The 21,548-nt window shown below is 45.8% G+C and overlaps 1 protein-coding gene across 2 annotated transcripts in view; it reads right to left on the reverse strand.

Moving 5' to 3' along the window:
• Nucleotides 1–21,548, reverse strand: part of XYLT1 (xylosyltransferase 1) — a 200,345-nt gene that overhangs the window by 98,333 nt on the left and 80,464 nt on the right. For both annotated transcript variants that reach the window (XM_054843079.1, XM_054843078.1), the window contains one exon: nucleotides 567–1,098. In XM_054843079.1, coding sequence (XP_054699054.1) covers nucleotides 567–1,098 — 532 coding nt within the window. The remainder of the gene's footprint in view (nucleotides 1–566; nucleotides 1,099–21,548) is intronic.

Below are 21,548 nucleotides of genomic sequence, written 5' to 3' on the forward strand. Positions count from 1 at the left end.
AAGTGAGCCACAAAATTGGATTTTTTTTTTCCCCATGCTTTTGGAATTTTTTTTTTATTATACTTCTGATAATTAACTGGGTTATCAAAATGCTTAGCAGTCCTGGTTATTAGCTAGGGCTCCACTGTGCCAGGAAAATGGCCATACGGCCACATCAGCAATGCCACTCATTGATGGGTTAGCATGAGGCACCAGCATTCCCCATGGCTGTTCCCTGATCCCTGCAGCTCCTGTACAGAACAACAAGACTTCGACTACGCTTCGCTGTGTCTGTAGGTAAAGAACTGAAAGAAACAGGAGTAGCAGCTGAATACTTAGATCATGTAGCGTAACAAAAATCTGGTGGAAGCAACAAGAAATTCTATAGGAATTCACCACGGATCCGGTGACACCCACGTAGCTCCCTGCTTGAAACCTCCTCAAACCCTCCCTCGTTTTCACAGACTAAAGTACAGCATACATTCCTGCAATAAAGCCATTTTTTGTCATCAGAAGACCATTTCAATTAGACAGAATCCTTCCCCCGAGATACCGTGTTATTTCTCCCTCACCATCTACCAACTTACCCTCCAGCGTGCAGAAACGCGTCACCTTCTCCGGCATCAGCTTTCCATGCTTGTGCTGACAGTACACCTCTGCGATCTCCTGCCGACACTGCTTAGATTTAGAGCGGGACATGGCTGAGATCGCCTCTTTGCCCGTTACCTCACACTTTGGTGGTTGGTCATATCTCAGTTCGGGGGAGCTGTTTCCACTTTTTTTTAAATGCTGCTGTCTGGGAGACCTGTGAATCTCCTTCAAATTGTTGTTGTTGCTGCTGCTGCTGTTTTTCCCGGGGTGATCACTGAATTGCAGCACCTCATTGGAGTTCTTCCCCAGCAGCAAGTTCTCCTTCATCTTCTCCTCTTCCAGTTTCTTTCTCAAGTGCTCCTTTTGCTTGCTAAGGGGTTTTTTCACCAGCTCAGACTGGTGTTTTTGTCTCTGAGTCCTGGGAGCAAAGTTACTGTTATCAATATTTTCAAAGTCCTTGGGGACTGAATTTTCATTATTGCTGTCTGTTCGCATTTTCTCTTTCGGTCGGTGGGAAAAATAGCCATCCTATAAATGGGGAGAAAAATTATACTCATCTTACTAAAAGTAGTCACATCCCATACATTACAAGCATTTCTTACATGAAAACATCAATCAATTACAATCCAACGTACTGCAAGAAATCCCCGCGTTAGGGTTCAGAACAAAAAAACGATCTGAGAGGGGCCCGAGTCAGTGCGACCACCGCCTGCCCCCTGGCACCACCCAGCCAGCGTCCCACCCCATCTCCGACGGGGCAGGGAGATTTTACCCAGGTTCGTGAGCAATTGTTAACCAGGCGCTTCACCCTGACACCATTAGAAATCAATGGCAAAACCGACACAGGTTGCAACGGAGCGAGGGCGGGCCCTTCAACACTTCCCCCCGCGCCTCGTGTTAAAACCGCAGCTGGCGTCGCGGGGACTGCCCCCTTCCTCTGCTGAAAGCACCACGCGACTTTACAGCCCGAGCTTGCTTTCAGTGGAGCAACTTTGCTACAAACCAAACCTGTCCTAATTTGGGGTTTTTTTGAGTTTGTACATAACAAAACTTAGGAGAAGTGCTTCCCAGGGGTGCGCTGCTGCGAGCGCCGAGCCGCCGCAGCCCCCCGGCTCACATGGCCACTCTTCACCACCACCATCCTCTTCACCACCACCATCCTCTTCACCACCACCATCCTCTTCTCCACGCCGGGCATGCTTTGAGAAATACACAGACCATAACGGTGCAACATTTAAAATATATCTTACAAGGGAAAAGGAATAGGTCACGTAAAATGTGTGTCTGATGCAGAATAACGCTTTGCTTCACAGCTTCACCTCCGCCTCCACCTACGCCTGCGGGAACTCGTCCCGGCCCAGCAGCAGAGCAAGTTTACAGCACGAAGAACAAGGAGGGTTGTCCCAGGGATCCTAGAGACAACAGAGAACACGGCAACCTACTCTAGAAAAGACGCGACAGACTCGACCAAGACGGAGCTGCCCTTTGAAGTGTGCATCGCTACCAAATGGGAACCTGTCCGATAGCCGGGGGTGGGTGAGGCTGAGCCGCCTCGGCTCCAGCCGCAGGAACTAGTCCTCAGGCTGGGGGACACGCACCATTTTTAGACCTGTGGAACAGGAAACATCTCCATTTATTAAAGTGATCAGGAGCAGACGAAACCAATGGGGAATTGTTATTGAAACATCTGAAGACAGGCGTATAACTACTGATAGACTTTTTGAGTCTGTCCTGTTTTCTTTCCCCTCCTGAGAGACCGAACCAAAAATCAGAGGCAGGTGAATGACAGCATCCGCTAAGGATGACTGATGGGAGCCGCTCCTGGCACCTAGGAACCACATCTGGTAGTCAAAACATTGTACCAGCATTAGCTAATTGTTCCTCACACCTCTTCTGGGAGGAACTATTTAACAGGCAGGTTTTGCTGAGGAAGGAGAGGGAGATAATGACTTCTCCTAGGCCATGCAGGGAGCCCTGTTTGCTTTGACCTCTGCAGCTCAGCCATGACAAACGTTTCAATAGCTTACTCATTAGAAGATGTGGTTCTGTGAGTGACTCAAGTGAATCTCTCCCCATGAACATCTCCAGCTCACAAGGAACTTTAGCTATCAGACACAGAAGAATGTAGAGAAGTTTTAAAAAAACAAAAAAAAAAATCCACAAACCAAAACCCAAACATTTTTCAAACAAAATATTTCTAGGTTGGAGAGATCATATCTTTTAGAAAAAAAAAAAAACTTTCTAATTTTTAAGGGCACACATGAAATCAAATTCTTTTTTCTGTCTTATTTTTTTAAGAAGAAAAAAGAATAGCCTTTTGTATAGAATCAGAATCATACAGGTTGAAAAACACCCTTAAGATCATCAAGTCCAACTGTTAACCCAGCACTGCCAGTCCAACCACTAACCCATGTCCCTGAGCACCACATCTACACGTCTTTTAAATCCTTCCAGGGATGGGGACTCCACCACTTCCCTGGGCAGCCTGGTCCAGTGATAGACAACCCTTTGGGTGAAGAAATGTTTCCTGATCTCCAGTCTAAACCTCCCCTGGCACAACTTGAGGCCTCTTGTCCTATTGCTTGTTCCTTGGGAGAAGAGACCGACCCCCACCTGGCTACACCCTCCTTTCAGGGGGATGCGGAGAGCCATCAGGTCTCCCCTCAGCCTCCTCCAGGCTCAGCACCCCCAGTTCCCTCAGGCGCTCCCATCAGACTTGTGCTCCAGACCCTGCACCCTTCACTGCCCTTCTCTGGACACCAAAGAGAATACAAACCAAACAAAAAGTAGTTTCAAGACAGCCCTCATTCCCATAAATGACCAAACTAAAAAAAAACCCAATTATTTTCAGAGCCCAGCTCCCTCCACTTAGCCTCTATCTCCAACATATCTTCAAAGAAAAAGACCGCTCCAAACCCAGCAGCAAACTGCAAATAGAACAAGACAAACGTAAAGCTCATTAACAACATACCCAAAACACCTCCACGGAGGTGCCACTGCTCTGAGACTTCAGATGTTTGACAGCTGTCACGTTCCCTTTGTTCTTCAGCCAGCTCCAAGACCTCGGCTCAGTTACACCACTTGTATGCTTTGACTTGCTTTATCGTAATGCACTTGGATCTTGGATTTGTATACGCGAAATAGCTCAGAAACTTTCATTCTTGTACTGTCCCATTTCCTCTAAGCTGGTGCTGGAAGTCACCTTTTTCTTCACCAAATAATTAAATGCAAGATGCCCTGCACTCTTGTGCACATGTATATGTGTTATATGCGTGTGTGTATATATATATATATACAGCTACATGCCTAATTTAAATTACGCTGACCACAAAGAATCAGAACAAGCACGCTGCGATTACCCTTGAACACATACATACTGTTCTGGTTTTGACAGCAGGACATTGTACCAGCGCTCCAGTGTAGGCAGAAGACACAGAGCTATCTGGAGTTGCAGATACCTGGGCGTATAAATGAGAATAAACAAGACACAAGAGGGTTGAGGTAAATGTGTGTGGATGGTGCAATCCGTAACCACAGCGGGTCACCCAGGGCTTTCTCTTGTCTCATTCAACCATTCTGTCCCCCAGTTGTACGAAATTTAAATGCAAGAGGCATCCAAGATGCTATTAATTCTATTAATGTGAATTTTATATCCCAAACACAGCCCGAGCTATTCCTTACAAGTAGTTCTTAAATTTCAACAGGTTAAGTATGTGAAATATGAAGGAAACTATGAAAAAGCAAACGTGACCTTTACTTGTTGGGTTTCAACAGCAGCAGTGTGCAGAGAGCTACAGGGACACCGCTCCACAGAAATGCAAAGCATCCCTTGCATTAGTTTTCATCGTTAATACAGTTGCTGTGGTTTAACCTGGTCAGGAGCTAAACCGACCACACAGCCATCGGCTCACTCCCCCCACAGTGGGATGGGGGAGAGAATCAAAAAGAAAAAAGGTAAATCCCGTGGGTTGAGATAGAGAGTTTAATAGAACAGAAAATGAAGATAATAACAATAACAACAGAATATGCAAAACAAGTGAGGCACAGCACAATTGCTCACCACCTGGAGCTGATGCTCAGCTAGTTCCTGAGTCGTGCTGCCTCCTGGCCAACTCCCAGTTATATACGGAGTATGATCTCGTATGGTATAGAATATCCCTTTGGCCAGCTGGGGTCAGCTGTCGTGGCCGTGTCCCCTCCCAGCTTTTTGGGTGCCCTCCCCACCTCTTGTTGGCAGGGCAGGGTGAGAAGCTGAAAAGTCCCTGATGCTTGGCAACAACTAAACCATCAGCGTGTTATCAACATTATTCTCATCCTAAATCCAAACCACAGCACTACACCAGCTGCTGGGAAGAAGATTAACTCTATCCCTGCTGAAACCAGGACAACAGTTGAAAGCACTTTTTATCGGTAACTGGAACATTCTGACGTGCAACTTAGGGCCAAAATACCTAGCTGCATCGATGGGAAAAATAATAATAAAAAAATAAATCTGTCATCTTCATTAAACTCTTTCCAAGGTCTCTAAAGGTGATGCCGCAATAGGATATTTCTGTGTATCTTGGCACCATTCCCTCTCACAGCCTGACTCATGCAAAATGATTTTTGTCTTTAAGCTAAAAAAAATAAAATAAATTAAATCCTAATCTGTAGAGCAAATGACACATTGATAAAGGGGAAAGTAAGGGAGAGGTGTTCACTGTCGTTGGTTTTTCGTGGTAATTCTTATTACCCACGAAGGAGACACGGGCTGACCCAGAGCACCAGGCAGACGTGCTGCACGTCCCGAGGAGCGCGCAGCCCTGCCCCACGCTCTGCCTCCTGCCCCATCCACACCTCTCTGCGGCAAAGGATGAGGCGTGGGCCATTCCTGTCCCCGACAGCATCCAACACAGTATCTCCATGGTCTTTCAGTCGGGATCTTCGCTCTCCATATGACCGGTGCCCCGTCAAGCTGCGCAGCCCCTCGGGGCCGGCGGAGGCAGCTCCGGGTGCTCACACAGGGCGTTCCCATGCGGCTGATGCACCGCGCTGGCACAGGAAAGCTGCGATGAAACCTCCGGAGAAAAAAGCAAAATAAACAGTCGATTTACTGGTGTACAGTTCACCTCTTTAAACCGTTTTCCTCCTTCAAGTGCTTTGCCCTCCTCTGGGAAACGCTTTTCCAAGTCTACATGCTGGAATTGGAAGAGACAAATGACTTTTAAATGCTTCAAATGACACAAAACTGAGCTTGGCTGTAACTCTTCCCTGCCCGCAGGGACAGCGAACTCCCCGCCACCGAGGACACCCAGTGTCTGCAGAGACATCTCCTTGGGGGAGCAAGGACTAAAAATAAAGCTCAGTCTGTAGAACAGCTGTACCAACAGCTATAGACACACGCTGAGAAACAGGGCGGTGTAACAAGTGCCACCGGCAGGCAGCCCAGCCCAGCCCCAGGCAATCCCACGCCTCTTGATGCAAGCGTTACACGCCCCGAAGCCAGACATCTCATCTCCATCCACCTTCAACCTGCACCGCTCTCGCACAGTAGCACCAAGGCCAAGCGTGACTTTTACAGCGTAATGATCTCACGACAGGAACCGTACGTGACGGCAGGACATGCCCACGTTTGCTCTGCAGGGGAAACGAAGCTCAGCACTCTGCGCCTAAACCAGCAGCGGCTGCTGACAATAACTTGTGTTCATTTGTGAAGTTCAGGGGTACAAACAACAGCAGCACATCTGGGTTTCAGCTGCCTACAGGAGAACGGGTTTTACTTGCTTTGCGATATTTAATTTTTTACAGAGCTGGATTAATTGCAGGTTTTATTTGCCATGGATGTCAAAGACATTCAAGTCAGGACAAAGTCATCCTGCAGAAAGGCGATCTTGAAGCCAGGCATTCCTGGGTCTGACGGTACCACGGGGAGTACGTCCGCAGGGTTGCTGCTGGAATCGTCACCTTGTTCAACTTTTGTCTAGCTATTTGGTAGCACCTTCTTATCCCTCTTTGTGCTTGCAATTCACATTAAATACACTGAAAAAACAGAAGGTTACACCAGGACCAAATTAGAAGCAGAGAACCTATTAATATAGCCTGTATGTATCCACAGTCAAAGACAAAAGCAGTATTTTCAAACCAACACCTAACACTGCTATTTTTTGTTGTCGTATAGACTTAATCTCCTCCACAGAACGTACGAAAAAGCTATTATGGAAAGCACCATCTTGGTCTTTGCAATGGAGTGATTCTCTAGAACAGGCTTAGACCAGAAGAGGCTCTATGCAAAGCCAACTCATTTGAGAGGCTCCCCTATTAAAACTGCTCAGTCTTGCAGGTGCCAATCACAGAACACGAGCCTGAGAGAAGGATTTCTAGAAACAGAAAGTTTCTGTCCTAACTATCCGGTTCTCAGGAGGTACACGGAGAGGTTAACTGCTGAGTGCTCCATGTAAGAGCCCTGGCAGGGAGAGCTTTAATCACTGTGGGGCCTCTTCTGCGCATTCGCACGCTGCAATTCAACAATAACAAGCAAATACTCCAAAACTGGGAAAGAACAGTCTGTACCCAGAAGCGTGCATGAGGTCATTGCCAATTATATACTGATTGCCATTGATGCTAAAAAATAATAATATAACGTTAATGCAAAAAAACCATTTTGCGCTCAGAGCCATTGCACGTGATGAGTTTGAGTTCTGCTCCAAATTCTTGTTGATCACACGGGTTCTAATTCTCCAAACTCCACCTTTAGTGTGTTTTATTAAAACCTGTCACACAACAAGTATGTTCTTTGGTATATGAGCCACTCTGTGGTGACTGAGGGTCTGGGGCTCAGGTACTGTGAGCTTGCTGGAATTCAAAGTCCCATCTATCGCAGGGGAGAAAGCCTGGGTTTCTGCGGAGACGGAGGCAGAGCCTTTGCGATCTCAGACGATGGAATAAATTGGGTCTGTAGTAGGTGACAGCATCAACAGCAGCTGCTGCTCACTGTACCTAGCACAAATACAGAGGGTTTAAGAGAACTTTACAGTCGTCTGTAACGATAAATGGATTTTAATGACAGCCCGTTAACACTCTCAAAGGATTTTGCAAGTACAACACACACCCGCTCAGACAGACCCCAGGTAGTTTACGTACCTGCAGACTGCCTCTCTCCGCACGTTTTTCACTTGCATCTGTCACATACATTTGCCTCTAAGTTGAGTACGTTCAAGCATAGATGTGCCTTTGGGTTTGCCCAGTTTAGAAAATCCAGGTCACAAATTCTCACGTAATCTTTCAGGTACGGTTCTGCGTCCTGCGTGCTAAAGGCAGGAGAAGACAGACTATGGCTGCAATGCTGACCAAGGGAAAACTCCAATAAAGCAGCACGTTCTCGGTGGGGTATCCTGCTCTAAGACTAGAATACGCTACAAAGCCATTCGGAACCAACTCGCACGGTTTCAGACCGACCTGGCAGGGGTGCCACCGCCAACAGCCACGATCAGGTGCTACGACTTAATTTTTGAACATGCAAAAAGCCAACAGCAGACCAATTTCAAATCTGCTTTTGGAAAGATAACCTAATGTGCAGATAAATCAGCAGACACAAACATCGGCGGCCTGATGCGCTGGTAGACTGTGCGTGGCTGAGGGATCCAACTCGAGACACCAAAGCCACGGGGCAGAGCCCGTCCCGTCAGCAGGCACTGCTCCAGCATCACCTGCCGCGCAGCGCGGACGTACGGTGCTGCCAGGCGGCTCCCTTTGTAGAGGCTTTGCAAGGAAAGGTAAAGAAAACCCTAATCAGTTCACAAAGGCACACTATAAGAGCTTGCATTTATCTGCGAAAGGTGTTCGTTGCATTGTGCAGAGCATTTTCCTCCCCACAATAAGAAAACGCTCCCTTCTCAGGGAAAGTTACTCATTGTACAATTTCTGTATCAAGGAAGTTCTATAAATACTATGCAGATGGATGGACCGTGTGCAATCAGGCCCTGAATGGCAAATGTTCACAGCTTCAGTCTACCTGACACAACTGATTCTCTCCCCAGCACAGAGGGATTTGCTGTCCTTTTGTACTGAGAACATATTTTCATGTTCGTCCCCCGGCAAAGCTCGGTACCATAAAGATGCAGCAAACCAAATCAGAAATAGGACCATATGCACACACTGAGCAACAAAACACACAGACCTTCCTCTAAATACAAAGTACTGGACATGCTGGCCTTGAGGGCCAGGTATAAATCAAACCCCTGTACTATAAAAAAAATAGATTTTTTTTTTTCCTCCTGTCATATAATAAAATACATAACAATTATTGATCGCACATGAAAATACGCAATCACTGGGCAGTCACGCAGGATCACACATGCCTGCGACAAAGCAAGCGCCCAGAGCTGGTGCAGACACTTGTCGCTTTGCTGGGGTGAGCTGTGCCTGCGGGCTCCAAACCGGCTCACAGCTCCAGGAGGGGCGAACGGCTTCAAAATCTGCATCGTATGCCAAAGCCACAGAGAGACCTGGTCAGTTTTGGTCAGTTTTGACAGGACCATCTATTTTACCTGTCCTGTGGCCGAGAAGAATTTAAACAGCCCTATGAAAAGATAATTAAAACAAGTTTCTGTTCAATATTAATCACAGCTCTGTGACATATTATTTTGTAATGCTTGTTAATTATTCAATAATGATACCTTCCGATTGCCAGAGGAGTCAGAGGATGGCATCTTTACAAGCAGGGCCTGCTCCTGGATTAAATCTTTTTTTTTTTTTTCCTGCTCTAACCTTTGTGTTTTTGAGGGCTGTTTCTTAGCTGAAATCAAAACCTTTCCCCCCGAGCAGAACTACAAACATTACACTATGGTCTTCAGAACAAGAGCAGGAATCATAAATACTCCTCATGCTTCACTGGGCTCAAAAATTCGATTTCACCCTCTTTTTTTTGAAACAGCTGGGCACTCATCTCCCTTGGCACCCACCCCAGGGACCTTCTTCAGACCACCCGTTCCAGGGGCAGCTGCAGGCTGCCAAACCAAGGAGCACGGCAACTTCAGCCCCACAGCTGCTTACAAGCTTTTCGGCAAGAGTCCAACAAAAACCACCTTTCTCCATCACAGTAAAACTGCAGGGCATTTGCCTGGAATCGTCCAAACGCTCACTCTTCTGCTCAATGCATACAGAAGGATGGCCACCATCAGAAGGATAATAAATAATAATGATAAAAAGTCACAGCAAAGGATTGCTGAGCCAGGCAGAAGAACGGGTTAGCTCCTCTCTCCCTTCCCGCTGTCAGACCAAGCGAGCCCGTTCCCCGGGACGATCGAGCGTGCGGGACTGACACGCTGCTGGCTCTGCCGGAGCGCCGGGCACTTCGCCCGTGTGCTGCAGCCCACCGCGGTCCAGAGCCGGAGCATCACGCAGGTATCGCCTCCTCTGCTCAACGGCACGGACTGCGACATCTTTCCGACACTCATTCCAAGGGCTCAGAAGGCCACAGGATCAAGGACGGCATTTTCCCAGTTAGGGTAGGACCCTGCCGATACAAATTCAGCCCCGGATACAGCGCTCGCCCTATTGTCACCTGTCTTACCACATCCACGTCTTTCAAGCGACAAAACAACCATTGCTCTGCTCGAAGCCGTCGTGCAGCCGCAGGGATGCAGACATCCTGCCGCGCCATCAAAACGAACGAGAAATCGTGAACTCTAATTGAAGACGTGGTTGATGTGCCACAAGACCCTCGGAAAAGTAGTACTTTTGGCAGGTTTGGACAAAAGCACAGCCAAAGACAGCAGATGGAGAAAAACAGCAGATGTTAATATAGTTAGATTTTTCCATATGTTTTTCAGTTTTGCTGTAATAAGTACATTGTACTTCAATTGTCAGTGGCTGAAGACTTGTGAGAAACATTTTGTGAGAAATATAGTGTTGCTTTATGCCTGACATGAGAGAGATACAAAGGGTGAACACAAATTTATTGACTTTGAACTTGCCAGCTGGTAAAGACGAAAGATGCAATTGTTTCCCATACAGTCCTTTCTCTTACACTAAAAACTGATGAGAAAAAGCGATCATTTGAGTTAAAAGGGGGATTCTGGTACGTGAAAAAGCACGAGTCCTTCAGGATTCAGCACCAACAAATCCTTACAGGCACTGCTAGCCCGAAACTACTGTTATACTTGCACTTCCAGGAACAGATGGACCACCACAAAGTGCACAGACGCAGGGGACCCTGTGCTGGAACATCTGCGGTGGTGATTATTTGAGGGATTGTTTCCCTTCCTTTCCAAAAAGGTTACAATTGATTTTTATTTTTTTTTGAACAGCAACTTCAGCAGTGTGTTCCAAAACACTAGAAACAACACTGTAAAAATATTATTAATAGAAGTTGCTTTTTTTTCCCTTTTTGCATACATAACATTTGTACATTAAGGAAAGATGTTCTGGTTTGAAATGGAATGAAAACAGCTTCAGAACTTTGGCTGCTTTCCTCAAAAGAGTTTTTCTGTTTCTTGCTAACATGTGACTTGCTTTCAGAGCGATTTAGGTTAGGCAGTAAACCAAAATTGCACCCCTCAAGAGTCCAAACAGATTTTCACATTCGCTCCAGCTTAGCACAGTAACTGTATGAACAGCCATATTGCATTAACAGCGATTTCAAACGTTCATCTGGTTATTAAAAAGTTCGGAACACTGCTAGAGGGAGCTGTGAAAGCACATATCCATAGTATTTCAAAAAATGACAACTTTGTTTTCTGCTAATTTAAACTTCTCAGGAAAATCTGTGCTTACATGGGAGGACTGGAAGACACAACAGAGTAGTCAAGTTTATTCAATCTGTAACAGAACTTGATTTACAGGCAGTAACTGCCCCCACTCTATGCACGGCGTCCCCTTTCAGATGATGCTTGATCCCGGGAACAGACGCCGGACTAACGCGCTCAGCCCTTCTCCCGGCAAAGGGCCCTCCCAGCCCAACTCACCAACGGGAACGCCAACACCGACTGAGTTCGGGCAGGCTTTTTTGCCTGCACATACATACACACACGTGCGCACACACAGATTTTAACGGTTCCTGCCTCTGCCTCGCGGTGCGCTAGCTCTGCCCCAGTGCGGGTGAGGGAACCCACGCTTGCCTGACACGACACATTGCTCCATTCCCAGGTGAACAAACCCTCCAAAGACCGTTCACTTTGAGCAACTGTCCTGGAACGTTTACCAGCGTTATTAAGTCTCCTGGATTCATTTCAGGTTAACCACATCTTTAAGCAGAATTCACCACAAAACTAGGAAAGAGATGAAGGAGGACTGGCCTGACAGCGCAGAATGCGGCTGCTGAGGAAGCTCAGGAAAACCCTGGAGGTTTATTTTCCTACAGCTTCTTCCCAAGAGAAGGTGGATCTTATAATCCTTCCAACGAACAGTTCAGACATGAAGGAGCTTACAAAGAAGTCAGCACTTTCTCAAGGGAAAGGTAATTTAAGTGACTTTTTATATTAACATCTCTTACTCGCGGGCCTTGCAGAGGACCCTCAAAGGGCAGCTGGCAGCAGCGGCGGGCACGCAGAGCAGCGGCGGGCACGCAGAGCAGCGGCGGGCACGCAGAGCAGCGGCGGGCACGCAGAGCAGCGGCGGGCACGCAGAGCAGCGGCGGGCGCAGGGCTGCCGCTGCTCCTCCCTCTCCTTCCCGCGAGGGCTTCTCCCAGGGGCTGCCGTGGCACGGCACGGCACCTTGGCTCGCACATCGGCATCTTCTGGGGCACGGGACCGGACCGCAGAGGTACAGTCGGGAGTGGGATCGCTACACAGCGGGTTTTCCTGAGGGTTATTCTAGTACAGACATGAAAATGTGATGTTCTGTGGTTCTAATCATCACCAAATTGTACTGCTTTGCTATTTGACAAAGGTGCCCCAGAGCGAGCGTATATAAGTAACTAACACAACATGGAGGAGTAAAGCTCAACCATCTGGACGTTCAGAATACGGACAGGATAACCACACTGAGCACCCACCACCAGCCAACCTGTTCATTTTTTTTCCTACCTCCCCCCTCTCAGTGACCTGCCCCATAAAAAAATAACACCGCTAAGCTGAACTGAATTCCTCTGCTTTCATCTCTATTCCTTTCATCCAAAATTCAGCCAATATACACTTTATATCTTTCAAAGCAGTAGTAAACATTTGAAATTGCTTCCTGGTGACTTGTTATTAACTAGATTCCAACTAAATTCATCTGGAGGCCTATTCCAACTCCAATCTAAACAATCTCGAGCAGCCCAGGGTGAATTGCTGAGACACACAATAGGATCTCTGGCAGCTATAGAAATTAAACATAATTAAAATATGGATGGTAGAAACCAAAGACGCCCTCATATACAAATGAAAACATCCTTGTAAAATACGGTCAGTTTAGCACAAACATATTCAGCCTTAATTAGGTAGAAAAATCTATTTAGATGAATACAATGCAAAGAATAATAATGAACTTCAGGATTACATTTTGTTACTTGGAGGGAAAAAACAACACAAATAAATGGGAAGTAATTGGAGCTTATTTAATAGTCTCAGACTATCAGCTTGAACAACTATAATCATTAAAGACCCTGCAGTGATCTTCCACTGATAAATGTTGTTAAATCAGAATTACAATATGACAAGCATGAAGAGCGAAGCCTATTAATACGAGCAGCACTAAAAGAAACAGATTCATTCACATCTTTTTTCACCTGCCCGGCACCACAAGAAGTCTTTGAACCAAGCACGCAGGAATGCGAGGCCTCCGTCTTTCCTCTCGTTTCGGGTGAGACCGAAGTGAGAACGCTTCCGTACGCGTGCTCACTGCAGGGCGACCGCAGGCGAGCAACGGCTATCCTGACAGAGATCGGCGTCACGGGGCCCAAATACGTTACCCTGTACCTACTGTCGCCACGAGCCAAACGGACCCTTCCACAAAGGGCAGCGCTGCTCCCCTCGGGGCCTAAGGACCGGGAGGGACGGCTGGACGTTTGCAGCACCCGCTTGCAGTGCGGGCCCAGCGAAGCTTCTTGCCGGTGAAAGACAAACTGCTTCCACCATTTCATTTCGACCGCTGGAGGCCAGTTACTTCTAACCAGCTCTTCTCTCCCCTGCCCATCGCCCCCAACAGAGAGAGAGACGGCAGGGTGGGAAGACCGTCTCTTTTGCTCTTCTTTCTCCAAGGACTGCCTCAAGGTCACGGTCCTCACGAGCCGTCCCAGAGCCGCCCCACCGCTTTCTGCGCGGCCCTGCCCCGGCCGTCGCTGCCGTGCCGGTAAAGCAGAGAGCAGGCGCGTTTCTCACAGCAGCCCCGCGCCGGGCAACGTTCTCTCTCCTGTCAAAACCGCGGGTGGTTTGCACCCAATAGCTGAATTTTCTGCCCATATAAACCAGCGTGATTCCTATAGGTTCGTGGATGTGTGCCAGCCAGTGCTAGGAGATGGCGTAAAAAATTACCTTTTCTCTAGAAACTGAAAGCTTAGGCATGGGTATTAATCCTGGAAGGTGTCCTGTCCTCTTGGTCATGGGGCAGGCTTCCAGACCCACGACAAAGCAACTTGGGAAAAGAGGTTTTTAGATGCTGGTTTGTATCTTCACAGAAGGTTCTTCTGCAAGATCAGTCAGTTACATTAATAAAATAAAAACTGAAAAGGCCAGAGGACATTATTATGGTCTCTGCCACCTCAGCTCCCCTGTCAGTTCAGCCTTCCTGAAGGCTCAGCCCAGGACCTAGCCTCGGCAAGGGTTGCTTACGCTGTACTGCATCCTCTGTTCTCGCAAATACCTTCGTTAAGAGCTGTACAAATGAGCAGTTTTAACAGCATGATGAAACATAACAGAGATTTGGGGTTAAAAGATGCAGCGGAATATAGATTTCTGACACCAAAAAACCCGGAAAAAACGCACCTTGATTTCAAAAACTTGTCATTTTATTTGCTCCAGTAAAGACTGTGAAAAATATATGCATTGCTAGAAGCCATGAAAAAGTTTTCCAGGAAACCGCCCTCCACCCTGACTTGACTGGATATTCATTTTGCAGAGCAAAACCTTTTTGTGCACCACACTAAACGTGCTGACTACATTTGAGCCAAGCACCAGATTGTATAGTGCCCTACTTTCTTTAGCCACATAACAGCCTTTCACTCACGCTGTAAGCACAGTGCTGTCAAAACAGTGATTTGTAATTACACTGCATTTACCAATGGTCATATTTCCATAACTCCCCACTTACAACTATGTCAGAAACAAGGAATCACTCCACACGCAGTCAATGATCCTATCCTAGCATATACACATCCTCAGTGACAGAACTAGATCAACAGCACAGCATAACGTTAACTTAGGTAGTCGCTATTCCTACACCATGCCATGCAGAAAACTCAAACCACAATATACTCCATTGATTTTAACTAACAGCATTACGTTAGCGCATCACAAAAATACTTCTTGCTACAGACAACCGCTGGCCTTGCAGCTATGCCAAAGGTTTATTTACAATCAGCAGTTTTTCGTGTGATCTAAAATAAACTTTACCCCAGGGACCTTAAGGAAGCGTACCAGCTTCTTCCGAAAGCACGAGGAAAGTCAAATCCTTGTATGCTTTTATATTCTTGGTGGACACACAATTCAGTAACTTCTCGCACGCAACAAGTTTGCAACGTCTCCCTTGGGAACACGGCTGTTCACCCTTCACTGACTGTGAGCCCGATGCTCTGCAGGGACAGGCTCGGGCACACGCGCTGTGCAGTGGCAGCACACACCAGCACAAGCCATACCCTCCGTCAGGCCCTGGCTCCGAACGCTCTCCAACACCTCTTTTGGAGCCTCTCCCAACTCTTGGGCAAGTTTTAGAGTTTCTACTCTGTCCTCCAGCCTATCATCCTGGTCTGACAGGGTCAAAACTGTCTTCCATGTAAGCCAAACAGAGTCCATGGCATTTCTGTCGAGGTGTATTCCTGACTGAGGGTTAAATGATATTTTTTTTCCCCGCTTCTAGTGTTATAACATATGCTCACTCCCACAGTTATATTAATATATACTTACATATATCTGCCATTATTTCCACTTAGCTGGAATGAAACAGGTAGTGGAACTTGCAGGATGAAGTTACTACCTTTGGCTTTCTAATCAGTTGCTCTTTGGTCACCTGGACTTTTTTCCTGATTGCGCAGCACCCATCAACCCCAGCCAGCACGGTGCTACGGAGAAAGGCAAAGCCCCGAGATGTCAGGGGCTCCAGGCGCTCAGCGCTGCTTCCCCCCGCGGGGTCAACGGGAAACTCATTCACAGCTTCGCCTGGTTTTATATCTCAAGCCTGGTGTGCAGGACAGGATTTGGTCTTTCATACACTGGAGAGATCTCTTTTACAGGCATATTTAATAATCTACAGCAACCCGAGTGTACGTACTACTGTAATACACTTGTTAGAAAGAAACTTTGTTTTGAGAATTTTCTGACTGCTGGAACACAGTTTCATTTGCAGAGACAGTACGATGATAGAGTGTACATCATGCTATGTATGTCTTCCAAAACGTGTATTTCCCATGAGTATTTTTACTAGGCTGACCAATCCAAATATCAAAGTGACACCTGGCAAGTATAATGCTATATATTTACCAACATAATAATAACAACACTTCAGCAGGGTAATATTTTCAAGAGTTTGAAATGAAGACAATCTCTCTCTAAAGTCTTATCTAGGATGCATAAGCTGCAAAGATGAGAGCACCGCCAGAAATCAGCCTAAGGGAGCTATCGTGTTACAGACTGGAAGCTAACAGTTTCTGATCCGTGGTTTGTAAGGACGGCTGTATCAACAGCTCTACACGAAGCAATACCAACGAGAGACCTACACACACCGCGTGCCTTTTGCGATGGGTGCAGATAAAGCACTGTTGGTTTGCAGGCTTTGGCATCCGGTTGGTGCTTTCCATATTTCCAAAAACAAAAACAAAAAAAAAAAAAAAAGAAAAAGACTATTGTTATCCTACTTTGTCTGATTACCTACTGCCTCTCAGTGACACTATGCTGCTATGAGAGAAGCAAATCCAGCGAGTTTCCAGACTCGGGGTCCTTGTGCACGTCTGCCAGGCAGCAGATCGCTTCCCTGGGAAGCAGCCTGTAAAACCCACCGGCACCTCAACGCTTTCCTGGAAAAGCCCCTGTGTGACAGGCCACACATCATTCCCTTTTCGAACCCCGGGGAGTTTAAGGAGGAAAAGCATGGGAAAGATGCCGAAAGACAGGGTTTTACCAGCTCCCTGCTTCCCTCCCCACCGCCCCATGCCGGGCAAGCTCCGCGGCACAAGAAGGATGGCACAGAAATGTTTACTCAAGTCTGCGCTGGCTGGAATACCAATGCAGCCCAGCAATGAGCTTAACAGCAAACAGGAAGGAGGAACAAATCTCTGCCACGAAAGAAACAAATAGCCGGAGATGAGCTTTCTCAGCAGGTACCACATTGCAATTCAGAGCGCGGCGGTATCAGAGATCTGCGCTTGCGATACAGGAGGCTCCTCCAGGAAAACAAGCTCTAGGTTCCTGTCACTTATAAAGGCAGCAGCGATGATTATTGTCAGCGGATCTGAAACTGTTGCCCTTTATTATTCTTTATTAGCATCAAATTATGTTAGCAGAGCAGATTTGAAGAAATCTGATGCAAGCAGAAGCCTGTTGTAAATACTGATGTGAAAAGATGCATTTTGCATGTTATGAAAGGCGAGAATGACTTGTCGTCTTTACTTAGTTTAATTCGTGTGTTGTCCTTTATAATAGCAAAAGCCTTTATCAAGAAGAAACAACATTAGGCTCTGCCTATGGCCCAGATTCTCGGTTTATGCCCAAATAAATTTTACATGCCTCTGAAAGTAAAGACTTCGAATGGTTGTTAAAATGTACATGGGCTATTATTGGCTCCTAGTGTTGCTCAAGGAAATTAAAAAAAGAGCAGACAAAGGAATCTATTAGGCAACATTTCAACATTGTGTTGAAATCTCTAAGATAACAAATGCATTAGAAAAAGCAACAAGATTATCATCATCCTTAACGCTTTGACCCAATGCATGAACTGGGCTGCTTCCAGTAAACAAGTGGTTTGTGATAATTTTATAGAAGTGATTAAAATAAGTGAAGAGTCACTTGAATATTTTTTTCCTTTCCTGTTTGTGAATAAGTGTGTGCTAGTTAGCCAGAAGTTCCCGTTGGCACAGAATATTGCAGCAAGACAGGAGTAGTGGTTGAACCCCCCCCATTCATCTTATCTGCCATCAGTCGCCCGTGGAGAGAGGGAGCAACAATTAACGACATTGCACAACAGCTATAAATACAAATTCCTCTGTCTGTACAGTCAACAAAGCCGTTCCCATGTGTAAGTGTATTACTTCAGCACTGGTTTTACAGACCAAGGTGAAATTCCGGCAGTCCCCACCCAGAAGTCAACAGAAAGGAGAGAGTCGGCCTTTCACTGCTGGCAAGCCACATCGTCCCCACACAGATCCAGCACGTTAGAGCATGGTCCTGCTCGGAAAACACACAACAGCCTTCATCGGCGGGTCAGTGACTGAGCTTGGGCCAACCTAGATGATGAGCCACAACCCCGAGCCATCAAAGCTCCAACAGCCAGCATCGACTGGCACGCGCACGGTGCACAAGCAGCAGATACAACCCAACACACGACATCGGCTGTCCGTCTCTCACCTGGATGAGCCACACTTCTACAGGTGATCCAGCAATATCATTGCTCCCTTCAAAGATGCCAACCATGGACTGTTGTTAAAATCAAACAGCAAGTGCCATGGTAAAATAGGGTTTGTTTTCCTTTTTTAGTTTAAAGCCACAATATTTCTTACCACCCACAAAAATGCATAGGCAGAAAGCAAAGTAGTGAATTAAATACATGTTTTTAACTGTACTGAGCAACTGGACTACTTGCAATGCTAACTACTCTATGCAATGCCCATATTTTAATGCAATCTCCTGTAAGGAACCAATAATTTTTTACAACGTATTTCCAGATATTTTAAAAGCTGTTTGGGGAACTGCCTGGCACAGAAATTTCTGAAGCTGTGAACACATCTATCAAACAGAAATTGCCTCCAAGTATGTCCAAAATAGCAGACTTCTTAGCAAGGAGCCACTAACAAAAGAGAATGACATTGCATGAGAAACTTGCCAAAGAATGACCTTTCTCCTTCCCTCATTCCTCACACCACTGCTTTTCTTACACAAAAATCCTTTTACCACAAACCTTGCACCAGTTTCTCTACAGTTACATTCGTGCAAGCCGTGTGGAGAACAGTGCACGTAGTGGGGACTGGGCAAAACGGTGGAATTCAAAGAAGCCAGTAAACCAGTAGGAGATGCATCCGTGCTGCAATTCATCTCCTCACTACCTCGCCATTTTGTATCTCGATGAAGTTTTATAGGAGTCTGTTCACTGGAGGAGGCACCTACGCTGGAGCACTCACCAAGAACAGGGGATCCACCACAAGAGCAGAGATCTCTCGTGCCCCATCACCGCAGGAACAAGGCTGTGTAACAGGGCAGTAGTTGAAGCAGCCATAACAAAAGCAGAAAAGTGTGTTTACTTCCACTGCTCTTCTAGGCATTCGGGGAGGCAGAGCAGGGGAGAATGGGGAAATGAAGAATATCCAACACCAGACAAAACCCATGGACAAAGTCCGGTAAAAATTGAGTCTGAGCAAGGAAATGGCATACCCATCACCTACAGGAGTAAACACGCGGATCAACAGCAGGGAACAGGCAGAGCCAAGCGTGCCAACTGCCAGGAAACTACCTGACATGAAAAAATTAATTGACAAGTATTTGCAGGAAATTGTTTAACACCAGTCCTCTCGACTGTCAGTCTGACATTCATTAAGTGCAAAAAAAAAAAAAAAAGTGTCTTTGAGAAGCAGCATTTAATTACTCACGGAATGTTTTAATTGCTATTACAAAGCAGTAGTATTTAATTACGGATCATATTAACACAAAAATGATCCGATCATGATCATTAGGATTTACTGTAGTGATCTTGTTCACCAACACAGTGCCTTTGTATTTAAAGTAAAATGTCATTAAAAAGCCATGGGAACTTCATTATTAATGTGTGGGTAGTGTAATCTTAATTTCCTCCTGCAGATATTGAACTGAGACCAATCATGCAAGACTTTCCAGTATGCAAAACAACTGTCACTTTTCATTACAAAGAGTATGAAGCAAAAGGAACACTGAAATAACAAGGCTGAAACAATCTTCCAGATTTAGAAAATCCCATGCCACACTTTGTCTAGGAGCACTTTTTTCAAGGGCTGAATTTTCCCAGGAATTCTGAAAACAAGGTGTAATGTCCCTTTGTTCAGAATTCAATTCTGGGTCGGCAAGTAAGCCAACAATAGACTATTCAACCTACCTCTCATGCAGATGATGGTACAATCTCAAGTGTCTGGCAGGATTTTATTTATTTATTTAAGAAAAACCAACTGAAGATCAGCACAACTGCCAGCAGCTAAAGATTTTAGTTCTTGATAATACAAAAAAGGTCAAGCAGATTTAATGGCAAAATGTATAAAAGCAAGAGTAATGCATGACTCAGAAAAGGGAGTTACAGGGGGAAAAAATAAATATCTTCAATACTAAGGTCAAGCAAGTGCAGACTCTGACATCAGCACATATGGATCTGAAGGTACACAGTCAGCTATCAGAAACATTTAACGAAGGGCCCAGACCTCCAAGACCCTGAGTGGTTTATAAAATCAGACAAGAAGGTAGGAAAATATAAAGCAAACTGCTTTCTAAAATATAACATGTGTAAATGTATATGTAACAAAAATTATGTACGTTCATCAGAACATACATGGTATAAACAATAAGAGGAATTCCATAAATATTAAGATTATTCTCTAGACGACATATAGAGTTTAAAAAAGTTAACTCTGATATAAGTCTATTTAGCACTTATATCTCCTGCAGACTATAATTTCTGACCCAATCTTGAACCTTGCTGTTGGGCATCCTTCCTGTCAGATGCTATCTACAGCTGATACAATGCCCTTTGTGTTTGTCTTTTAATCTTGTCACATCTCTCTATCTTCTGCTTTGGTGCTCAATAGTTCACCTTTTGTCTGATTGCTGCCCTTGCTCGGGTTCCAACCTTTGCAGATCTGCAGACCTGTCAGACAAGGAACAAAAGACTCTTTTCTAAATAGATAAGGGAACATAAAAATAGCCATGGGTCAGGTTCTGCTCGCAGTTACGACAGCTGCCGGATTCTGTGAAGTGCTGTCAAGATGAGTCTGTCTTCCTCATCTGCTGGCTTACTGGTGAAAGCAGATGAAATCTCCAAAAATTTTTCAGCCTTAAAGTTGTAAGACAGCTTCAGGTGAGGACCAGAACACCAAAGCAACGGACAACTGCCCTAGTGCCACCCTTACACTACATCCGCGTGAAGCTGCCTCTTGCACTGCTGGACCAGCAGAGTTGCATTGACACGAAGGCCTCGGTGCCAGCATGGCTCAGGAGCTCATCAGGACTTAACGCCCCTGCCCCGCAAGACTGACCGAATAAAGCCACCCAGAAGCATACTTGGATCAAAAAAGCCACCGGTATTTTTCAGTTCTTTGTCAGCAGTGAAAGCCGTCAAACAAAACTTCTTGGTTTCTCCTTAATAACCCTTGAGCTCAAAATCTTACCTCTTCTTTCTCAGAGTGACCCAACAAATTGGCATCGATGCTTTGCTTTCTTCTTCTCTTACTATTCTTTCCAAAGTTCTAGATAAAACAACATTTTCACAATGAGTTTAGTAGTGTAGATCTAAAGGCTTATTAGTCAAACCACAAGTGATTTGAGTATAAATGAAAACATGGACTTGACATTTCTAGCAGTTAACTCCCCAGGACTTTGTTGTATTTCCATTGTTGTCCAAGCGCTGGAGCAAGCTTCAAGATTGCACCATGCAAAGCTGAAACGAGGACCGGAGCCCTGGCTTTGCTGAGGGCTCCTAGGGC

This window comes from Grus americana, chromosome 15, assembly GCF_028858705.1.
Source record: "Grus americana isolate bGruAme1 chromosome 15, bGruAme1.mat, whole genome shotgun sequence".
Classification (NCBI taxonomy): Eukaryota; Metazoa; Chordata; class Aves; order Gruiformes; family Gruidae; genus Grus; species Grus americana.